Source organism: Xylocopa sonorina, chromosome 4, assembly GCF_050948175.1.
Source record: "Xylocopa sonorina isolate GNS202 chromosome 4, iyXylSono1_principal, whole genome shotgun sequence".
NCBI classification, from domain to species: domain Eukaryota; kingdom Metazoa; phylum Arthropoda; class Insecta; order Hymenoptera; family Apidae; genus Xylocopa; species Xylocopa sonorina.
Genome location: NC_135196.1, coordinates 11,583,301 through 11,607,294, shown reverse-complemented (window position 1 = coordinate 11,607,294; position 23,994 = coordinate 11,583,301). Strand labels below are relative to the sequence as shown.

General features: G+C 30.6%; 4 protein-coding genes and 2 long non-coding RNA genes across 10 annotated transcripts; 3 read left to right on the top strand and 3 right to left on the bottom strand.

Annotated features, from left to right (window-relative positions):
- Positions 1-2,151: 2,151 nt before the first annotated feature.
- On the bottom strand, positions 2,152-7,415 carry Rep (Rab escort protein). 2 transcript variants are annotated; one of them, XM_076894005.1, is made up of 12 exons: positions 7,278-7,415; positions 7,115-7,172; positions 6,966-7,032; positions 6,269-6,463; positions 6,009-6,192; positions 5,610-5,847; positions 5,042-5,264; positions 4,735-4,941; positions 4,540-4,664; positions 4,284-4,444; positions 4,033-4,209; positions 2,152-3,914 (listed from the first exon to the last, which is right to left on the bottom strand). In XM_076894005.1, exons 2-12 carry the CDS (start codon positions 7,161-7,163, stop codon positions 3,747-3,749), a joined length of 1,794 nt encoding a protein of 597 aa, XP_076750120.1. In that variant the 5' UTR covers positions 7,164-7,172; positions 7,278-7,415; the 3' UTR covers positions 2,152-3,746. The 2 variants fall into 2 exon arrangements, with proteins under 2 accessions (XP_076750120.1, XP_076750119.1); XM_076894004.1 differs by having other exon boundaries at positions 7,115-7,383.
- A 477-nt stretch (positions 7,416-7,892) lies between these two features.
- On the bottom strand, positions 7,893-10,062 carry LOC143422995 (lipase 3). The gene is made up of 5 exons (XM_076894023.1): positions 9,733-10,062; positions 9,200-9,543; positions 8,868-9,114; positions 8,456-8,705; positions 7,893-8,292 (listed from the first exon to the last, which is right to left on the bottom strand). The coding sequence occupies exons 1-5, from the start codon at positions 9,772-9,774 to the stop codon at positions 7,997-7,999; spliced, it is 1,179 nt and encodes a 392-aa protein (XP_076750138.1). The 5' UTR covers positions 9,775-10,062; the 3' UTR covers positions 7,893-7,996.
- A 1,105-nt stretch (positions 10,063-11,167) lies between these two features.
- On the top strand, positions 11,168-13,824 carry LOC143422988 (uncharacterized). The gene is made up of 7 exons (XM_076894015.1): positions 11,168-11,302; positions 11,629-11,861; positions 11,971-12,202; positions 12,279-12,547; positions 12,623-12,958; positions 13,035-13,261; positions 13,442-13,824. The coding sequence occupies exons 2-7, from the start codon at positions 11,686-11,688 to the stop codon at positions 13,684-13,686; spliced, it is 1,485 nt and encodes a 494-aa protein (XP_076750130.1). The 5' UTR covers positions 11,168-11,302; positions 11,629-11,685; the 3' UTR covers positions 13,687-13,824.
- On the bottom strand, positions 13,085-14,149 carry LOC143423016 (uncharacterized). Its single transcript, XR_013101783.1, has 3 exons — positions 13,940-14,149; positions 13,471-13,604; positions 13,085-13,225 (listed from the first exon to the last, which is right to left on the bottom strand). It is a non-coding gene; the product is annotated as an uncharacterized LOC143423016 (long non-coding RNA).
- A 3,223-nt stretch (positions 14,150-17,372) lies between these two features.
- Positions 17,373-18,821, top strand: LOC143422666 (uncharacterized). The gene is made up of 3 exons (XR_013101749.1): positions 17,373-17,677; positions 18,278-18,416; positions 18,655-18,821. It is a non-coding gene; the product is annotated as an uncharacterized LOC143422666 (long non-coding RNA).
- A 505-nt stretch (positions 18,822-19,326) lies between these two features.
- Liprin-beta (liprin-beta 1) lies at positions 19,327-23,631 on the top strand. 4 transcript variants are annotated; one of them, XM_076893999.1, is made up of 12 exons: positions 19,327-19,462; positions 19,683-19,855; positions 20,033-20,157; positions 20,235-20,463; positions 20,758-20,919; positions 21,042-21,173; positions 21,481-21,655; positions 22,000-22,295; positions 22,357-22,533; positions 22,609-22,980; positions 23,091-23,272; positions 23,560-23,631. In XM_076893999.1, the coding sequence occupies exons 1-11, from the start codon at positions 19,429-19,431 to the stop codon at positions 23,247-23,249; spliced, it is 2,034 nt and encodes a 677-aa protein (XP_076750114.1). In that variant the 5' UTR covers positions 19,327-19,428; the 3' UTR covers positions 23,250-23,272; positions 23,560-23,631. The 4 variants fall into 4 exon arrangements, with proteins under 4 accessions (XP_076750114.1, XP_076750116.1, XP_076750115.1 ...); XM_076894001.1 differs by having other exon boundaries at positions 20,232-20,463; positions 21,481-21,562; XM_076894000.1 differs by having other exon boundaries at positions 20,232-20,463; positions 23,091-23,187.
- Positions 23,632-23,994: the final 363 nt, after the last annotated feature.

Below are 23,994 nucleotides of genomic sequence, written 5' to 3'. Positions count from 1 at the left end.
CCCTAAATATTTGCTGGCCAAAAAAAGAGGTAGCTACAATTTGAAGCCGAGAGAGAGAGAGCAAGATGAAGTGAGTCCTGCAGGGAATCGAAGATAACTCTAAAAAATTTATTCATCAGTCTGACATTTCCATGTTGTCTAAATCGATTGCTTACATAATCACATACAAGCCATCTGTTTGAGTGAAAAGAATCAGAAGAACTAACACATTCAACGCGTAGAATAATACGTCTTAAAATTATTACACGTTTCCAGCCGAATTTTATACTGTGCGACAAATATTAAAAACTAATATTGAATCTGAAATATTTGAGTATGATACTTATATATTACCTCATTCTTAATCGTCACTTTTATATTTAGTAGAGACGATCATATTTCTTTATTTAGATTCGCATAAGATTCTATGCATCGTGTAGTTCCTCAAATTTTCAGCTAAAAGACGAATGGTACTCCTCAAAAAGATTAGGCTGGTTTCATGAATATTATAAAAAGAGAATTCCCTAAATCAAGAATCTCGTGCATTTCTTCAATTATTGCATAACGCAAAAGATAGAGCCGACCTTCAAACTTTCTCTGTATGTTCATCTCTAAAATGAATGCTGACATTAAAATATAGCCCACGGCGTTGTTTGTATTAGAGTTTCTTATTCTTAACCTCATACTACAATATGAAATATTTCAAGATCAGGAGAATTGGGACCTGTGATAGTACCTGTTTATTTACGTCATTCTTACTTTTTAAGGAATAATTTGTAATGTATTCAATGACCTTGTATTAAGAAATTCTTGAAAAGCCATATTTTGCTGGAACAGAGGGCTTGATATCATTGGGTCGGCCGCCAAAGGCGAGACGTGTAATTTTCATCTCCTAAAATAAAAACTTTGGGTAGAGAGGATACGAGTGAGAAAAAGAAAAAGAGTTACGGTCCCCGTCAAGGCTAATCCGAAGTTGACTGTGATTTCAGATACTATTTCTTTTCGATCGCCACGCAAAGTACTTGGAAAGTTGATCGAGGAGGAGACGATAGGGAAGTAGGTGAGATCTTGCGTGCGTCTGAAGATGTATCATAAAATCAGGAACGTGGTCTCAGCTGGGGCGAGTTTGCTTAGACGGTACCCGTATGCACGCGTGCTCGCACGGTCCTCCTATCATCAGGGGTATGGACTTCTGTGTGTATTAGATGATCAACAATTTATTCTTACTTCGAACTCTGCAAAGTCATAATCATTAGATAAAAAATCTACTTGCCGCATTAATCAGCAGCGGAATCAATTACCTTGTTTTAATAATAAATTGAAACGTGACGCGAGTTAAATAAAAATTAACGATATCAAATTAATTAACGAGTTCATAATTACTTTACAGGATTATATCTCGATATCTAGAAATAATAGCAAAGTAATAAGAAAGAATAAAGCATTAGAATACAATATGAGATTATAAAGAATTACAAAAATTAGTTATAAACTTTTCCACTTAACAATTAGTGATTTAATTCAGTCGCACGCATTGCTGAATATTTTCCAATGTACATTATGCTATAATTGTTTTAACAAAATGCGTTTTAACTCTAAAGAAACAAAACAGTAACAAAAATAAATTAAAAATGTCATTATAATATTCATTTATTAAGGATAAACTTGTGTCATGACTCATTTTATGTAGTGCAACAATATGTGCATATTATGTATATATTATATAAGCTTTAATAGGAAAATATTTAAAATAACAATCGCATGTCGTACCATGTAGTAAAGAAAAAAAAACGAAATCGTGACGAAAAAGCAAAATACAATAACAAATAGTAACAAATAAGTATAAAGTTTATATTCTTGTTTATACATTGATCACAGAAAAGGTATAAAAAGGAACTCCAAAAGGAATCTTTCCGCTAAAAGAGAAAAGTACCTTTACCTTTAAAATAAAAGGATACAAAGAATATAAAGTTCGTTTAGTTAATGAATTTTCGTAAACTACGAATAATTTGTATTGAAATCATTTTTCAAGAAACTTTCTTCTATCTAATAAGAAATAAACGTGCAAATTATAATGTTCAGAATTGGAAGAGAAAGTAAAATTCCTTTTAAAATTCTAATCACTGATTATTTACCAAGGTGATAAGTTCGGTGAAATAAACTATATTTCAGTTCGTATCAGTTTACTGTATTTCAATGCTGAGTACGGCGTATTATCAGTTAAATGCAAATAAATGCACGCACATCGAAGCAGTAACGGCGAGAAAAAGATTATCAATGCTGACATCCAAGCCGCTCTACGATCAATGTGTCTAAAAACTTTCATAGTATACGAGCGGAACCAGCCGATAGCATTCCTTCTTTTTTCTTTCATTAAATTGTTTAAGTATTACAAATACAATTACTCAATACGAACGTACTTTATTTAGAACGTATGAATTAAAAAGTCAAAGAAATGTGAATAATTTTAAACATCTAAATTACAATTTTACTAAATTATTTCAATATGATAAAATAATTTGTAAAAAAGAAGTGCATTGTTGAAAAAAAATCAATATTTGTATAGAAAAGATAATGACATAAAACGTGAAATATTATTGAAATACAAAATTATTCTATTAATTTGAAATTAGACAAGAGTAATGAAATCTAATGAAAGTTATACACAATGATAGATTATAAAAAATAGCGAAGTGTACTATAAAATAGAATAAAATACGTAATTCAAAAATAAATAAATAGTCGAGGAACGATTAATTTTTCACAGTCTAAACTTGGTCTTACACTAACAATATATAATGAGTAAACTATGCTATGCAATACAATGCGTAATAAATACACTAATGATGTATAATACGTATTAATAATCAGATAAAAGACGTTATATCTTTTATATTGATATAATAGAGAAACGTGGAATGATGTATGCTTCTTTACATTTACAATGACCAGGAAAAACAAGATTAATGAGAATTTTATTAGCGTAACTTTTTTCATTGTACTTTTAAAAGTCAATAATTTATAAATATAATTGATACCGTGTAATCTTAATTGTTTTGGTTAAATTAGAAGTCAATTAAATTTACAAATTATTGAATTAATTTGATATACATTTCAGTTAAAATTATATACATTGTATTTAAAATTTTTATTCTAATTTTGTATTATAATTGTAATTTAATGAAGAGTTAGTTTAGGAGAACTACACTTCGTTTAAATTTTTCCACATCCCTCTTATGCATTATCATAAAACTACATTTCATTTCCTCGAAACTTAACACTGGACAAAAACTTGTTTAACCAGGAAAGAAAGAAAGAAAAATTAATGCTTTCGGCCGATCAGTTCGTAATTTAATAAAAGAGCGAGTGTAACGCAGATCTTAGCGCCAGTAAGTTAGAATTTTATTCGAAAATTCACGAACAGTTTTTAATCAATTCAGCAAAATAAAGGAATTTATTCAAGGAAAGAAAAACGTTCTCTCCAACTGAATAATTACTAAGTTATGAAGTATGCTACGCAACATAGTGTTTTTAACAACTATGAAGAAATAAATTAATTTTATACTTTGTTCAAATAATTATTTAAAATAAAATTACATACGAATACTAAATGACAACTCCGTTTCATAAAAATCTGTTCGTTAATTATTCGAATAAAACATTTCCCAACTTTCGAACGAAAGAAGGCGCGTGTAACTTTGGATAGAAAGAGGTGTGCGGCTAAGAGAGCTGGCCTGTGTTTTCAAGATGAAAAGGCGAAAAAAGATTTAATCCTCTTTCTCAGCTTTCTCAACATCCTGTTTTTCTTCAGCCTCTGTATCTCCCTCAAATTTCGGTCCTGGTGCTTCTTCACCTTCAAGCACTATTTCTTCTGGATCAGGTGCACGTGGAAGAAAATCTTCTTCGGGGTACATTGATTCAAAAATGCTCTTTGCCTTTAAAAAACGTTTATAATAATGCATTTTTATGCACAAACCATTATTATTCAAAAGCTTCCGAAATCAGAATTGCATTTAGATAAAATTATAATTTGATAATGAAAGATAGACTAACCTGGTTAACAGCAAAATCAAAATCAAGTTCTAAATCTGGACCTGAACACAAATGAAGGTTATTCGGAGTAGAATCATTTAACTGAATATCACTTGCAGGTAGGTTTAAGTACAAAGACCACAAAACTTGGGGCTTCGGATTCTCCGCAGATTCTTCTCTACCAGCTTGATCACCTTCCTGTAAAAAAACAATTGATTTGGGAGTTTGATATCTTATATTCAGTGTATTATATTTGCACAAAAGAAACGTACCTGAAGATGTCTCTTATCTGGAGAAACGGTCTGTGTATGGCTATGAATAGATGAACGAATGGCCAAAGGATCGAGAGGTTCAGCTTTCAAAAATTTGTTGACAACATAGGCCAAGTCTTCCTTTGCATCTGTCGTTCGCTTACATGTCATGTGAACCATGACTATTTTAAAATAAAATAAAATTAATTTATCTTATTTCTGTCGATAGAATTAAACCTTAGATATCGAACACATCTGGTATAATGATTTTACGTACACAATCCTTGGGGGCATGCATTTGTAGATGGTCCCAATTCAATCAATGTAACTGGTTCTTGATCAGGTTGTTCTGGAGGATAATATAAAAGTGTCAAATTCTCCTTTTCACCTTGCATAATTGATCTAAAATAAACAAAATTCAAGATTTATTAAAAAATATTGTCGAAAAAATAAAAACTTTATCCATTATTACCTATCCGTAATGAAGATTCCACGTGATATCCGTTGATCACCTTCAGAGGCAACAACTTCTGGTGGCAGATGACCTTGACCAACAACCAAATGTTCCAAACTTATTCGCTGTTTCCCACTAATGATAGCTTTACATTTATCTTTATGTATCACTACACCATCAAGTTGTCTTTTCAAACAGTAAACTCCTCCAAATACTGCACACAATCTTTGAATAACAAAGATAATCGTTTTATAATACTTATGACACTTACGTATTAGGATATCATGATGATAACTTGTTCCATATAAGGATATGTTAATTGTACCTGCAAAAACACTGAGGTAGTTCACCACTACCATACATAGGCCAAAGAAAAGGTGTATTTCCATATCGTCCAAGACTATTTAAGAAATGTTTTGTGCGATTCACACCATCTCTACAGGAAGTCTTTTCAGTAGCCATAGCAATTGCTTGAACGACATAATGCTGCACAATTGGTGTCAAATTCTTCGTGTTTAAGTATTCTAAGAAAGTTTTGTCACGGAATCCTATTAATAAACATCATTTAATTAAACAATTATAGATAATAGTAAAGTAACAATTGTCAACCCCATTTTATATAATTTAATAGGAGTTAATTGATCACTTTCTTCTCATAGCAGTTCTGTCTCTTCCAACGGCACTCTGCGATCGAATCGCCAAGAACTGTTAAGACTAAAAATGAGGGATGTTTGGATTGGTAGATGGTATCTAATTATTAGTAAAACACATCTTTTCCATTTTAACTATAGTCCCAAACGATTATAAATTATTATTATTTAAAATATTATTACTAAACATTAATTCAGATTGGAAAAATATATATATATATATATATGTATATAAATAATTACCATCAAATTCTGGACTATCAGCACCTTGTTCCATACATGAAGTAAGCAACTGCATTAACATTCTTTTCTCAACAACACTAACAGTTTTATTTGCAAATACATCAGCTCTTGAACAAGGTACTTGTGTTAGCTTCCCATCCATAAATGTAGCTACTCTGGACACTGCTCGAAATTCAGCATAACGGGCAATATTACTGGAGATCAACAACTCAACTAGCTCACCTCGTGCAAATAATAACTGTTAAAGAAAAATGAAGTATTAATTATTTTATTTTAATTTCTAATGGCACATTTTTATATAATTAACAACAGTAAGTATATGTGTATGTATAAATAGGTGGATATTTAATTAAAACGTTTATGTACTTAATATAATAATTTTCACAATGTTTGTCATACCTTTGGTGCCAAATCAATATTAAATTTTCTGTATTCTTTCCTTATACGATCTATACTCCATTGTTTTACATTTTCTTTCTTTTCAAGTTTATCATCATCAGTTTTTTCATCGCCGTTACCATTGCCGTCTCCAGTACTATCTGTTTGAGTATCTTTGCAAGAAACTACTGGTAAATCAGCTTCTCTGTAATAAAAAACACAATTAATCATTTGAAGCAAGAAAATGAAAAAGATATGCATGAAAATATAATGAAACTCACTTTGCGATATACCAAGTTTCCTCAATATTTTCAACAGTTGAATATTCGTTACTAGTTTTCAAAAATTTCTCTTCAGGTTCCAAATCCACTCCAGATACATCCTTAATATTGTCTTTGGACACTTTCAAGTCCTCAATCCATTTCTGTAGACCATCGAAATTAAATGTTGCCCATAGGCCACCATAATATTCGTTACTACAAAGACAATTTTTTAGTTACGTTTAACGTCAATACAACGATAATTTAGTTAAATCATTGTATTAAATATTTTGTTAGAATGAAAGTAATAATCACATCAAAATATTTCACTATTAAAATTTCAAGTTTCAATAAAAAGTAATAATTATTTATAAATCTTAAAATAACAAGAGAGAGATGCTTTATAAATATAACTTTTCAAATTAGTACTTCCGGTATACCCGGAAATTTTTCAATAAAACGTCAGACAGATATGTACAGTACATTGAAGTGAAATCTGAAATTTTAATTTAGGAAAGACTATTTTCCACCTTATGGTACAAGACATAGGGTACAAGAGGAGAAAAGGCAGGGCTGTAAAGTAAGAAGATAGGAGAAAATAAAGAGAAGTATGCGTAAAAAGAAAATGTAAGCGAAGAAGAAGTGAAAGAACAAGCGAGTAAGATCGAATAAAGAGGGTAGGGGAGGGGGGTGGGGGAGGAGAGAAAATCCGACATACCTGTCTAGGTGAAGGACCTTTTTACCAATTCTACTCGCAGCTGCTGCAACAATCGACTCTGTCATACCTGCGAAATGAATAATTCGTAATAGTTATCAAGAATAAGAAAGGAGGAAAATAAATAAGACGTATATTGCAAAAATCAATACCTGTCCCCACGACGACGACATCATATTCATTTGGCAGATAGTCCTCCATGGCTTCTAGCTGTAAATTACCGTAGAATGTAGGATTGCGGATACAAATAGTTTTGTTCTTTAGTGAAAGAATGACTAAGAAATCAATTCATTTCTAATAAATTCCGTCGATTACGTTGAGTGAAGGGCCACTCCCGTCGTTTCGCTTTCGCTCCGAACTTTCACCGTTTCACGACAGTCTCGAAACTCCAGTTTGACAGAACAGGACGCCGCAGATCGTAATGGAACTCAACGCTGATTCGTCAGAGTTTAGTCTTGAAAGACAACACAACTAGATATTACAGCTATTATGATATTTTATACCAGAAAATACGTAGACGAAGAAGTCCAACGTTACCTTCGAAACTGTACTTTCACATTACCGCCGTTTTTCAACGATGTGCGGCCGTTTATGGAACTATCATCGTTCAACTGTACGCAACAAAATTTAAATCATGCGTTTAACTTAAATGTAAGAAAATAATATGTTGTACAGCTTGTAGTAATATATCTACCAAAAAAAAAAAGGGAAAGATATTAAAGTATTTAATACTCTACAAACATACAATGGCCGTAACATATAAAAGATGCTTTTGTTTTATGGCTTCAATTTCATTTTTCTCCCCATTTCCATTTTAATATTTATGAAAAAACATTTTTAAAGGGAAGGATTACATTGGAGTATATACATATATACAGGATTCAAAATCAGTTTTTATATATTTAACATTTAACAAATAATAGTGAAAAATACATATTTATTTAGTATTTAATCTTTTGGAATATATCTCTTCATTACATATTAACAATATTATATACAAGTTAATAAATAGTAAACTTAATCAAAATGTGTTTTCATCTGAATGTTCTTAAAACTGCTAAAACTTCATTATAAAGAAGTATCATAGCATCTCTACCCCATAAATAATCAATATGATTGAATTTGGAATATGCAATTTTCCTTGTTTCTACAACATTTGGTAGTCGGTCAGTGAGCTTCTTTACATCTGCAGGATCAGTTAAGAAGTCGTTTCCACTATAAAATATTACAACTGGTACTTTTACTTTTTCAAGATCATATTTTGGTGGTTGCGTCGACCCGTAAATATTTAGATTTTCAGTCGGTCCATAGTCAAACTTACGAAATGATCCTGTTAAACGAAAATTATAAAACATAGGTGTATTAATGGCTGAATGTAATAACCATAAGTTTACATGGTAGAATTTATTAGTTTATTGTATCAATAACCAAAATTTGTAGCATCAGAATAAATAACAATACATTAAATGTTAAATTGATCATTGAACAGTTACCTGATAGTATGCTTTGGCCATAATGAACAATTTGCTTTGCAGAAGCACCACATGGGAAGTGTCCAAAAATTAATGGCAACATAGATTTGTCCAATTGGTCGCTACCAAATCCAGCTATTAGCGAAAACCAACACACGCAGAAACCTTTAGTGAAACTACCTGGAGCATTTCGAATTATTGTACTCAAAGCTCGAGCCTGTAACCTATTGCGGGGGAACCACTGATGTACATTGCAATAAGAGGATCCCCACTGAAACATGCTTACTATAAATGTGTCAAAAAATCAGAAAAAGTCCCCCTAACCACAGATGGCTTTTTCTGTATGTCATTCACAACGAACATCACCATATGCATTTCAACCATCTTTGGTCAGAACGACAGTTATTCTAAAAACTTTATTTTAAAAACATACCTCCATCAATCCATAAAAATGGACAATAAATTTGAGTAGAGGACTTCTGTGGTTCGAGAGAAATGCTATAGGTGCTAAACTGACCATGCCCTTAATTTTTCTATTGTATTCACATCTTTCACTGGTCATTACATAAAATGCAGTAGTACCCTGGCTATAACCCACATAGTAGAGTTCTTTATGTCCAGTATGATTTAAAATATAATCTATCGTTGCTGGTATATCATAATAACCAATTTCATGCCAGCTGAAAGATTCCTTTATTTTACATTTATTTTAAATTAATTATTGTTTGTTTTATCTGCATTGAATAATTTTAGAAGCAAACTTACCTAAAATCCCAGAATTTTTTGTCTTTAGTCGTATATTGTTTGTGTTTTTTACAATATGCATTACCTCTTGCATTTCCTAGCCAAACATCATAATTATTATTGCATAAAAGATATGCCAGAGCCTTCTTTGGACCCAATAATACCCAATCAGCTGAACTTGACAGAAGTCCATGGTGTATAAGAACCGGTATCGGTCCTTTTTGCGTACTATTCTTGTTCACATCACAATCAAGATATTCATCTGATTTTGGAGATAGAACTCGATGTACATCTAAACAATATCCATCTTCGGTCCAAATATTATGTATTTCTGATCTATAACCGTGGGCATTAATTAATTCTGGCTAAAAAAAAATGAACATTTCCTATTATTAGTGGCATCAAAATGCAAAATCTAATATTAAAAATACAAATAAACGTTAAATTAAAAATGTCTGTTTATACATTGATATAAACTAATATAATGTCAGCACAAACAATAAAATTAATTAAAAAGAAAAAATTATTAATAAAATGAAAAAGCGAAAATTTACTGTTGTCATATGAATCTCATCCTGATTGGTTGTTGCACTCATTATATGAACAGATTTGCCAAAAAATGCTGGTTTTCGTTACGGAAAAATGTTATCTAACTTTCACCTACTCCTCTTTTCGCTTATTGCTTCTTGTTTTTTACAATTATGCTTCTTCCAATATGGCTTAAATAAAAGAAATTATGATTTCGTGAAACTTTGTACGTGGTGTTCTGTAAATGTCGAAAGATCGAGAAATATGGAAACGATTTCGCGCGACTTAATTTCTCGAGATATAACCAGGCAGAACAAACAAAGTTTACTCTACACACGACGACGAACTGTGTTGCACTGTCATACGTATGCCTATAAGTGTATATATAGTAGATATATAGTAGTATATATAGTAAATCATGGTGATACGTACACAGTTGTGTGCATGCGCATTAATTTAATAAATATCCATATTTTTATTTCTTCAAGATGACTTGTGTTATTTTCTTTTCTATAATTTATTGTATATTGAGTTACATGGTGAGTGATGAACTCGATATCACCTATACAATAAAATGATCATCGATGTATAAACAGATTTATATATAAGTCTTATAAGTTCCAATTGGTTAAATTACTTTGGCAATTCGATTAGGTACGGTTAGGTTAAGTTTTGTCCGCCGGGTTATATAAAAACCTAACCTAACCGATAGCGGTTCCGGCGGCAAGAGATGCGCCAGGGAATGCTCTTTAAGTTCCAATTGCTTAAATTACGCTAGCGATTCGATTAGGCACGGTTATGTTAGGTTTTTATTCTAGAGCATAACCTAGCATAACCTCGATGGATAAAAGCTAACCTAACCATACTGTGAAAATTAATTGTAATTTGGATGGAAAAATGTCACCCTACGCCACTGCTGACAAAATTCATGAATGAACGCCACTGGCACGCGGGTATATATATGGCTAAAGATTGCAGAGATGTTATTTACGAGTAAATGCATATATTTATCAAACAATATGCCTGTAAAGATATTGCGATGTTAAATTGCATAAAAAAAAAAATCGACAAATAGTGCCAATTTGATAGATCGAAAACTATATAAAGTCGAATACCGTAGGATCGATAATTTCGATTAATCGATCGTTCAGAAGGAGATACTGAAAGAACAGTGTGCAGTGGTTCGCAAAGGTGTTGTACATTTTTTAGCAAAAGACAAATTAAGAGCATAGAAAATTGGAGATGTTTTATTGTGCATAATTTGGACAGGAAAGGAGTAAAAGCCTTAGATCCCTACTTTCTTGTAGAATTATGTCGACCATATGGTGACAAGTCCAACCAGATCGGCAGAAAACTACGTCACCAGTGACGGATTCCCCCGAAACTGGGACAAAGTGCAGTGTACTCTGGCATTGCGCTTTACCGGAATCTCTCTCACTCCATGCCCTAGTACCCTCCCCCCCTTTTTCCTCTCTCTCTTTCGCTCTTTCTCTCTTACTCTCTTTCTCTCTGCCTCTCCTTCTCTCTTTCTTTCTTCTTGCTCTCGGGATTGACCAATCGTCTCGTCATCCCCGAACCCTTGATCGAAATTGACAGGTAAACACCAAGATTTTCAAGAACTTAATCGATTTAGATTTATTTACTATATTCTTTTCTCTACACTTCTTATTATATCATTTATTATTCACTGTTTTATAGTTTGCTAAGTGCAACGTCTTATTAGTATAAAATATTATATGTTATTTAATTAAATTGTGTAATGATATTTACTATTATTCGTGTTCTCGTTAAAGTGTTTAATGTTATCTGTAGATTATCGTAAATTTGTTAAATACAGTGTATCGAAATTGTAAAAGAAGAAGATTCATGCTAATCGAAAGAAGATGTTCGAGTAATCGGAATATACTCTTTCAATATTGCAGGTAATCATCGACGAATGGTGCAAGTTCAACAACATAGTGTCTGGAGGGTTCAATATCATGTCAGATGGGGTTGATGCTGGTGGCGGGGAAAACGAGGTAGATTCTCATTCCTGTTCGCATGCCGATGTTGGAGAATCCTCGAATCCAAGGGAAGACGAGAACTTGGATCCAGATAACGAGGCTGCCTTAAATACGAATTATGATAGCGGTGATGGTGCTGTACCAGCTTTTAGGTCTGTCATCTTCATGTAACTAATTTCTTGTATTTAAAAAAATTTCGATAAACGTTTAGATAATCAAGGTCTTAAATAGCGTATCAAAGGATCCATAACGTGTGGACAGGTGTGAAAGGTGTGAAAATTATGAAACTATAAATAAGACAGCATTCTGCGCTCATCAGGATCAATGCTTAGCTAATGCTGAGCCAGGAGAAAGCACAGAGAATATAGAAGTCGCTGAAAATGATGGAGATGGAGAAGAAACACATCCTGGAATTCGTTCTCATAGAAAAATGTTTGAATGTGATGTTTGCAATATGCAGTTTTCTAATGGAGCTAACATGAGGCGACACAAGGTATAAAGTAGATACTTTTATATTGTTAACTGAAAATTATAACATTGCTATAGTAAGAAATAAATTTTATTAATAGATGAGACATACTGGTGTGAAACCATATGAGTGTCGTGTGTGTCAGAAAAGATTTTTCCGCAAGGACCATTTGGCAGAACATTTTACAACACATTCTAAAACTCTGCCATACCATTGTCCAATTTGTAACCGAGGTTTTCAAAGACAGATTGCTATGAGAGCTCACTTTCAAAATGAACATGTTGGCCAACATGATATGGTCAAATCTTGTCCATTGTGCAATTATCGCGCAGCAACTATGAAATGCCTCAGGTTACATTTTTTTAATAGGTTAGTGTATACATCTGATATATAATAATACTGTCTTAATTTTATCTAGTATTTATTTTATCGTTATTATTTTAGACATGGGATAGATCTGGATAATCCAGGTCCAAACAGTTCAAGTTCATTGATGAATAGCTGTACTCCAGGCGAAGCTATGCCTTCTGCTCCCCTTTCAGATAGCGGAGACAGTACCGGAAATCGTTCGGCGGATAATGCAACTCCGCCAATGCATTTTCTGACACCTCATATAGAAATATCAATTCCTTATCCAGAACAAACTGGAAGTCAACGCAATCCAAGTCCTGCTCCTTTAAACGGAGATAGCCCAAATAGTCCTCAAAGTGCAGATAGTAACAGTAATGCTCCAAGTAGTAGTCATCATCAGTTACCTATTAACAGTAGTGGTATTCACAGGTATAGAAGAGATTTTCCAAAACTGAATTTATTTTATTTCAAGTTTAACTTTAATATTTTGATTTTGTCATTTAAGGAATCTTGGTGGAAGTGAAGAAGCAATCACACCTTCTATTTCATTAATTCCTATTAAACAAGAACCAAACAGTAATGGAACGGAGGAAAATGGAGCAACGTCTAGCAATCTTCCATTACCATCTTTGATAAAAGTCTCTCCACTGAAATCGCTTCTTCGAGATGATTTGCGTCGTAAACTTTCATCTAGCTCTGGAAATAATAATAACAACAACAATAATAATAATGGTAACTTAATTATTTTATCATGTAAGTTATTTTTGTATTAGTAATGCCTTAATATGGTACTGGATTTTTGAAAATCATTTGTATACATTTTCTCTTACAAATTCTCAATTACTCTGATATGTTATCTAAGATAAGTGTTTACAGTTAATGTAAATAACACACGAGTTTATTTTACAATAGGTAATAATAGTTCAAATTCAAGTACTCACTCAAGAGGAGAACCTCCTAGTTCGACGAGACCCGATCAACGAAGTAGTGGACTTCAATGTGCTCATTGCAGAATTACTTTCCCTGATCAAACATTATATTTTCTTCACAAAGGTTGTCACAGCGAAAGTAATCCCTGGAAATGTAATATTTGTGGAGAACAATGTTGCAACTTGTACCAATTCAATTCGCATTTACTAAGCAAAAGTCATCAGTAGTCATTGAAAGAATAATATTCTTTTAAGAGCCTTAGAACCTCGATTATTTAAATATTTATTAAATTATATAGATAATTTGATTACAAATTCTATAATAGAAGTCATAACTTTGTATCAAAAAAGGTATTGCATTTTAATGTTAAAAAATTGATATTTTCAAATGAATTAATGAAAAGAAGAGAGGGAAATTAAATAAACGAGGTTTGAGGAATAATTTTGGAATCTGGAAAAAGTCGTGCCTTCATCGAAATACCTTTGCCAGCGCTCACATTCGTCCAAATCGTGCTAATTTATGATGGTACGAATGATCCGTCCATGGGGCTTTACTAAAATATATTCCAAAAGATCTATCGAGATAGTTTTAGATCTAGTTATGTATGTTTAGATAGAGGAAAACAGTGACTACCAATGTGTTTCTTTTGCATTGAAATTCTTTTTAAACACTGTTTTTTGTTTGGTTCTTTTGTAAAATTACTTGTTAAATTTGATTAATTTTATTTTTAAATAATACACTTTATATAGTTTACTTAATTTTTATTTCATTAAGGATATTATCGCGATTACAAAAAATACTAATTAGATTGTTGTTACATAAGAGAATATTACGAATAATCAAGAAAAATTATTTATAAACCAAATTTCAATTATCAACTTAACATTAGGCAAGAAAAAAGAACCGAGCCACGTGTAATATTGCATAAAAACATAAATATATAAATAGGAAAAGGGGGGAGGTGACAGTTGAAGTGTTGTGTGTCAGCATAAGAAATATTTTATATAAAGATATTTGTACAGAAAAGTATTATTAAAATATAGAAATGTACGCAAATGAAAGTCAGATATCATATTTCAGAAATATATATTAATATTGGAATTAATCATTACACGAGCGTAAACATAAAATTTTACAGAAATATTTATAATTCAAAATTTGATGGAAACAAAATTGTATAAAATTAAACATTAAAAGCTAAATCTAAATTGCATTGAAATTCAATTACGACCAAATGAAAGTTAAACAAATATTAATTTCCAACACGAATGAGTATAAAAAGTTGATTTCATTAGAAATTTTGAAATATGATTTCAGTACTATGATAAGTGTTTTTGTGTACATGTATATGTATATATGTATGTTTAATGCAGAACATCCGATTTATGTGCACATATTTTTATCATTATTTTATAATATAATATGATAAATAATTTATAATGTATTTTTATATACATTACATAATTAATATTTAAATAGTGTAGTGTGTCACTTTCAAAGAGGAGAGTATAAAATTTCGATATAAATATGTATTTAAATTTGATGTTCTGTAAGTGCATATTCTATATTAAACAAGTACATAATGCGCGATACACATGAACACTATTTTTAGTGATTGTAGTAATTTAAACATCGTTCCGTAAATTTCGTAATATTTAATACAATTATGACTATTATTATGTTATTATTATTATTAATATTATTGTCATTAATGTATTATTTATCGACACGTAAATTATTTATTGTTACTTTGCATTCCAATATATTAAGTTTTAAACATGTTTCAAGCTTGACGATAATTTTATATTTAAAAAATTGTTTTTATTTTTTTATCTTTGCATACACACGTACAGCATTTATATTTTTATATTTTCTAGATTGATTTTAATTTTTCATATTATTTTTATTGACGAACAAAATTTTTCATGATTAAAACCCATTGAAAATTGTAGAAAAGCATTAATGCACGGTAAAAATTTGTGCGAATTCAATTAATGTATATCTTTTGATAAATTCAAACTTAATACTTTTTCAGTGTCTGAATGTGAACATAAATTAATGAAGAAATGAATGAATTATAGATCAGTACTTGCAAATTATGCACATGGTTTTAGAAAAAAGAATTTACAGTTAATATCGTCAGAGCACGAATTTCTTTAAAAACATTTTTATAATAAGTTGCGTGTTCATCATATTCTTGCTTCTAAATAAGTAGTCAAATATTTCTTAATAGATTTTCTTGTCTCTTTTCCTTTTAATTTAATTAGTAGAGTATCTGATAAAATAGTAAAGTCCAAAACAAAGTAGCATCTCTTCAGTGTCTAATTTATTTTGCCATTACTATAATACAAATCGATGCAATTATCGATAGACATGTAATGCATAATGTCAAATATTATTTTAACAAATTGTTACTATACAAAATAGTATATTGAAATGTTAATTAAAAATGAAAAAATTTCGTAACATAAATAATTCAAGACATGTTATTTAGAGCATTATGTACATAGAATATATACAATATATATATATATATATATATACAATATATTTAGAAATAGAGTAAATAATTAATATATAAAAGTAATTAAAAATGGACCAGAAACGTTAAACTTTACACCGAACGCCTTTACACTGTGATCATGTTTATGAAGAATATGTAATGTCAAAACTCTATTGAAATGTAAAGGTATTTTCTCTAGCTTTGCAAAAATATGATGAATACTGCATATAAAAATTTCCAGTAGATTTAAAGAAGTGCTTTAGAACTATCCATATTACTCTCGTTGACTTTCCATTTCCCTCATAAATGCAAATATAAAACCCAACTTATGGTCGTACAAATTTATGGATATAAATATGTTTAAAGTAATAATACAGGGAATAAAGCAGGAGTTAATAATGTTACTATGACTACGTTGCAATGAGTACCATAGATAAATTATGGATGCAATTGAAATACATTATATATATAATATATTTCTTTCTTTTTTGTAAAAATGTTTGCAAGATACAAGTAGCAATGAAATTACAGTAAATGTTGCTATTTAAATTTCAATCAACAACTATAGTCAAGGAAAGCTAATGGATTGTAAATTAGTAAATCAGTGATATATCAGCAAACAGTGAAAATACATCAAATGATTTAGTTTGAATCGACCAAATTGTTATATAAGATGTTACTCCATCAAATTAGCTACAAATTTAAAGCTGCACAGCAAAGGGCAAAATGTTATGTATTCATTGAGACATATGGTTATTAATAAAAGGTAGAATTAGTTTTTGAATTTGAAACAAAAAAACTTATTTTACTTTATTTGTTGTATAGATAATAAACAAGAAAATTTTTAATGTAGAGCTTTATGAACTTAATAAAATATATATTAGACATATTAAATGAATAATATATTTAATAATAGATTTACAGATTTGAATAGAAATAAGATATCTGGAATCATGTGATTTCAATTAAAAAAGTTTGCTATATTTCATCAACGTACATGTATATACACATAAATATAGTTTTTTATAATTGAATCAATTAAATAGAATCATTGTCATTCTCGGAAAAATGTTTGAAATTTTCAAAAGCCCCTATTTATAAAACCTCTCTAATTACTGGAGAACAATCGCTTCCATCTATTTAAATAGTGCGCCAAAATGATCGAATCAGTGCGCACTCTACTGCGCGCATATGCGTAGAAAGGATATTGAGATTCAAAGATGACATTCATTGAAACTTCTGTATTTTATTATTCTGTGCTCTATGTTGTACGTAAAAAAACAGGAAAGCAATATGGCGCTTCGATTCACGCCAACGTAAACACGTTACGTGTCGGCACACAACCTTAAAACGAAGAATAGAACAATCAGTTAACTTGTAACTCGTACAAATTTTCCTCATTTTACTAGAACATGTGTTACCATTGCGCAGGAAAATTGTCTAGCAGTTGTAATTTGTAAAATTTCACTACCAATATTTATTTAATCGTTCAGGTCGGCCGTGATAGAAAATTGAAAGCTAGGTAGTTTACTATTTGTATAGATGGAGGGCGGGCGAAACGCTAAAAAGGACCCAAATACTATTATGGCGGTAAACTATTGGGCGTTGTTCATAACACCTGTTGCTGTTTCCTGGCTCTACGATTCGAATCAATTTTCGATCTAGGATTTCAATATATTATTTATAGGCACCAACTTGAATCATGGTAAAGCGAGGTGAGTTTTTTCGTTTTAATATATTTCAGTCGCATTCATTGTAATTTTAGTAACCGTTGATAAATTAATAAATATGCGTGGTTAAAATATATAGGGTTCGTTCTTTGTTTAAATAACGTTTTTGGCTGTGCTGTAGTTTAATAAATGATACGTTCACGGTTGGTTTTATATTATGTATACGTTTAAATATATAAAAACTTTAAGAATAAGTGCACGCCATTTTGAATTGTTGATTTCCTTGACATTTCACTTTATTTTTCTTTTTTTGCTACTTCTCCCTATTTTATCATTAATCTATAAATAAGATTCTAAATATTAAAGCCTTTAATTGAATTGATTTGCACAACAATTATGTTCCATACTTTGAAAAATTTGTTAAACAATTTTTTAACATTTTTAGGTTATACGCACTTTAATGTTGAAAATTATTAGTTAAGTTCATTACAAACGAATCTTGTGTAAGTTTCTGCTTAAATATTTTCATCATTTTTGTAAAATATTCAATGTTTTAAATAATAAGGTACTGATAAAATACAATATTCGCTTCAGAAAAATATTACTTTTATGTTGTTTTTAATACATGACATTGTTTGTGTTCAGAAATTCGCAATGGGTAAAAGTGAAGAAAGAAACGGAAGTACCATACGAGCAGGAGAATCAACTTTTCTCACAAAAACATCAAGCGCAGCTAGTAAGATGTTGGAAGCTGCATTATTGCAAATGGATGATATTATTTCCGGTAAACTATTATCATTATTTTCAACCTGGGTGTAATTTAAATTCATCTTTGATTTAAACTTACAAACTCTTAGCCAATTCTAGAAATAATATAGTTTAAGAAATGTATGTATAAGTTATGTGCCATGTGTTTGATCTATGTTTTAGAACGTGTTAAAAATAATAATTTTATAATAAATAATAATAATTTTTTATGAAAGTGTACTTATAATAATTAATATTATAGTATATATTAACAGGTGCATGTACAGAGAGTAACAATGATGGTAATACAGAATCAAAAGATTCTGTTAAAGAGGCCACTAGAAATCTTGTAACAGCGATTAAAAGTTCTCCAAATTCTCCTCCTCCTCCGGATGCAGCCACTACTGAAATTTTACTTGAATGGATGCAACCGGTAAATTAAGTCTGATGTCCATTATTTTTTTATTATTTTGATCTTTTAAACAGGTTTTGTTTTAACTTATAAATGATATGAAAATCACGATTTTCATTCTAGTTCCATATTAAATTTAAAGAAAGAGTAAAATGTGTTTTATTTATGACTGAATAAATTTCAAATATGAAAGATTAGTAGATATTGATAAACAGTATTATATCTTTCATATGAGTTTGAATGATATATAAATCTTATAAACTAATTAGCCCCTAAACTTGATACCATTAATTACAATATTTCAAGTTCTGTCAGGTCGTATAAAATGCTTGTAAAAAAATTAGCGTTATACCATGCAAGACCGACTTGTAGGCGTTAGGAAAGCCAGAAGAATGATCTATGTATAGATTGCTTCACGTGATCACTCTCTTCACGAGGAATTTTAGGATGATAATTTTAGTTTCTTACAGAACCGCGTCGTGATCGTTTCATCGAAATTGTTCGCCAATTACATTTGTATTCGTGAGAAAATAAGTTTTGCGAAAATAACTTTAAAAAAAGAGAGACAATAAAACGTAAAATTGAAATATGTATTTAAAAGGAATTTTTTAATAAGTTTAAAATTTAAAAATTAATCATGGATGAAGAGGAGAACAGTGGGCATGCAAGAGGTTCTATTAATAACTTTCTAATTTAGAAGAGGTCAATGAACTAGATTCGAATAATAATAAAAAAAGAAAGTCTTTTTTTATAATTCAACTTAGTTATTGAAACAAAATTTTTCTAATTATACAAATTATGATTAAAAGATTATTCTATAAGCAAGATCTTACTAAAGAAGAATTGAAGAATTTATGTAAAATTTTGTTTGTTAATCTAAATAATATTTAGGTTCAAATTCTTTGGAAACTATGTTAAGGACAAAACAATGGGATGATAGATGGACACCTTCAGAAGGTTATGATTCTTCTGGAACATCAAATTCTGAACAAGAAGAACATGAGTTTGAGAATATTAATATTTTTGAACAACAAATGCATAAATCTGGCAACTGTTTTTGCCAGGTACTTACATAAGGAAGCCTTTGAAAGGAAAAATAACAACATTTTTTACTTTCTAGACTTTTTTATATTAAGAATTTAAAGCCTTATTTAAATTTTAATTATTGTATTGTTTAACAGATTTCTATATATGTATAAGAAACAGATCAATCTTTTAGAAGAATTGTATTGCTTTTTTAGAGTTGTCTACTTGGTTGCACTAAAATGGTTGCACTGAGAGGAAGTGTACCTAATCTCTGTACATCTACAAATTTGGCTGACATTGGAGTTCTTCCATCCTTTTGTTCTGCAGTATATAACATGAGGTCTTTGACTCTTCCTTCTTTTGTTTTTTAATATTTTAGAAACAAACGTTCATTGATTTTGTAATATAATTAAACAGCCTTTGCTCAAAAAAGCATAATTACCAAGGAGACAAAGAATATAAAGGAAATCGTAGCAATCAATCTTTTGAACTAGGGAAAAGACGACGATTTAAAAATAGAGTAGAACGCGAGCAAAAAAGTAAGTCGCAAGTAGATTTGTTTTTAAGAAGAAGAGAATCTCCTTATTGCTGCTCTATGCATTTTCAAGACACGCGAAAATGGAACGAATGCCATGCGAAAACTGAGGTACATTATCATAACAAAAGATATTTTAAAGAGTGTTGTTACTAAAAATAATGTATGATTTTATGTGTATGTATGCGCGCGTGTATACAAAATTAATATGGAACTAAAGGTGAAAACGTGTAATTAATATTATATTATGATTTTTTTATTCCAACTTGCTTGATACAAATACTTTAATGTCACACTTAGTATTATCAACTTCAATAATTTAAAATAAAGAAGTATTCCACATAGATTCTGTATTTTATGTATTTTTTATTTTATAACACAGCTTAGTATTGAATTATGTTATAGGAACGTCTAAGGAAATTAGAAAATGAACGCGAGGCACTACGTATGGAAGTATCAGTTTTATCAGAGCAAGTGGATGCACAGTCTAATAAAATTCAAGAACTGGAGAGTATGCTTAGAGAGAAGAAGGATTCTCTTAGAAGAATGGAAGAGGCATTACAAAAAGTAGCTTGATTATTGCATTTATATAAAATTATCTTTTATATCACTTCTCTTTACATTATTCCATTTTTGTCTGAATTTCATTTCAATTTTTGTTTTATTTAAATAATTTTAATTTTTTAAAGGAAGAACTCTCAAGAAGTGCTTTAGAAACTCAAAAATTGGAACTCTTAAGCTCTTTGTCTGAAATGAAGCTCAGACAAGCAAGTCTAGAACGTGAAAACCTTGCACTTCATAGTACAAGTCCTGTATTAAATGTAAGTCAGCATGAGTTTATAAAATATGTTCAACATTATATCAATGCATGCACAAAACATGTGCATAAAATTGCATTAAAGAGTGTAGCGAGAATATTCTAGCTTCTGCAATGGGAAACTTTTCTAACTTGAATAGAAAAAAAGAGAACGAAACTGGAAAATCGGCAGTTCCTGTACTACTCGAATTAAGATAGAGGGTTGAAATTTAATTTGAAGTTTTTTCTATCGATATGCCTTCAAATAGTCTAACTCTTTGTATGGCTGTGTCCTCTGTAGGAGATAAAACATTATTAATTGTTTATTATAGGGAGAAAAGTTTGGAAGGCACACCAGTCAATATAGTAGTCTTCCTCGGCCACCAACTACTTCAAAGAAAGGCGTAATGTTCGGTAAGGCACCTAGTTTAGTTTCTGGAGCACACACAACAGTACCATTGGCCGTTAGAGGAGTCTCCGCGAGATGCCTGTCTGCGCCTTCTCTAGGTTGCGATTGATTTCTCCTCTAAGCATGCGTCTTTAAATGTTTTTTTTCCCTTTAATAAAATAATTATTTGTTTCTTCTACATGACAGGCAACCGTGGTTAATTACCTAAATTCCATTTGATTTGTGCTTGATTCTTTTTGATTTCGTTTGAAAATTTTTAGTTTACTGTGTTGCTATCGTGTATATATGTAATATAATTAACATTATACTATGTAATATACGATATAACCCTTCATTTATTCGCTTTTATGTCACAATTGTTATTAACATGTGGAATATTAGATTTATGATAAATTTTATTTTTTATCCGTAAATTGATTCATTTTTTATCTCTTTATTTTAGCTGAAGAGGAGAAGACAATTATAGGAGACTCAAATAATCGAATAGATTCGATTACTCAAAAATGTTTGGCAGATTATTCCATGGAAGAAATTGGAGACTGGCTTGCAAGTTTAGGATTAGAATGTTACACTGGTGAATTGAGACGGTGGGGTGCTACTGGACCAAAATTATTAGAATGTTCACAACAGCAATTAGAAAAAGAAGTGGAAATAAAAAATGTTCTTCATAGGAAGAAATTATTATATGCAATAGAATCGGAAAAATCTGATGGAGCAGAATTTTTTGGGTCAGATAAGGTAGTTCACACAATTTCTTAATAATTTATACATATAGTGACATATACATATGTAATTGTAGATGGATAATGCAGCAGTTCTGCGTTGGCTTGATGACATTGGGTTATCACAACATAAAGAAGCTTTTCAAGCTGGTAAAGTTGATGGTAGGATGTTACACCGGCTTACTACCGAAGATCTTTTAAACCTTGGGGTTACTGCTCAACTACATGCTGCAAGCCTTAGACGAGGAATACAGGTAATGTTCATACATATAACCCTTAACAGTAATATATTAGTATAAGTTTTCTGACATTTATATCTAATTTTACAGGTTCTTCGTGAATTAAATTTTGAATATGATAATCTTGAAAGAAGATCTGTAAACGGAAATGGAGCGGATGGTGGTAACATTTGTCTTTGGACAAACCATCGAGTAATGGAGTGGCTGAGAGTAGTTGATTTAGCGGAATATGCTCCAAATATGAGGGGATCCGGAGTACATGGAGGTTTAATGGTGTATGAAGGCAGATTCACTTCAGAATTACTGGCTACATTACTTAGTATTTCTCCAGGAAAAACTCTTCTCCGTAGACATTTAACAACGCATTTCAATCAAATTCTTGGGAGAGAAGTTGTACAAAGGAAAAGAGAAATTGAGAGCAGTCTTGGATTCGTTCCCCTTACGCTTACCGCTCGCTTAAAGGTACTATTCACTTAATTGTAATTATTTTACTTAAATAGATAATTTCTCATCAAGTTGAAATTAAATTTTCGTGTCAATTATTAATTACATACTATTAATGTACGATTTAGGTACCAAAGAAATCACAGTTCACTTTAAAGCGTAAGAAAAGCAAGAATGAAGCGGATTATGGTAATCTGGTTTGCCCTCTGGAAGCTTCACCACCAGGTACACCATTGACACCCACTTCAACTCCAGGCAGCCCTAACTTGAATTCACCAACATTTTAACCATAATCACAGATCACAGTCTCGTAAGTCTAACTCCACTAATACTAATCCCATTTTTTCATGAACTTAATTTTACTTTTCGTTCAATAAATAATGAATATATATAAAATGTATACATTTCATACATACATATTAATTTTGGTATTAGCAAATTCTGTATTAATCAAACCCATAAATAGGTAAGTTGATACATCATTCCGATTAGCGGCCTACTTTCTTAATGAATTTCATAATTTACTTGCTCATCGAATTATTTATTTATTTACAATACATTTATTGGAATTAATGTGAATTCATTAATTTTTTTCAGATTCAAAGGATAACAATCATAAAAGAGTAATTGGTTGCATCTAAAAAAATGTCAAAGATATACTGTAAATAAGGATATCTATGGGACCATTGTTTCATCCTTTTAGATTTATCAACTTCATTTGACAGTTTATAGTCTCATATATAAATCACATAATCTTGGAAGGTGAATGAATATTTTCATGAAAGGAATTTAAAGAAAAAAATGCAGAAAGGTTTATCACGACTGTACAATTTTTTCATACCATTTTCGAAATATAGAATATATATTTAGGAAACAAGCGAAACAGCATATACGTATATATGCTATTCACCTTATATATATACACATACACGAGGTAGAAATAAATGAATATTAAATTTTATACAATTTATAATTACGTATATAAGTTTTACCCATGTAAAAATATGAATAATGTTGCATATGTACTTGTAA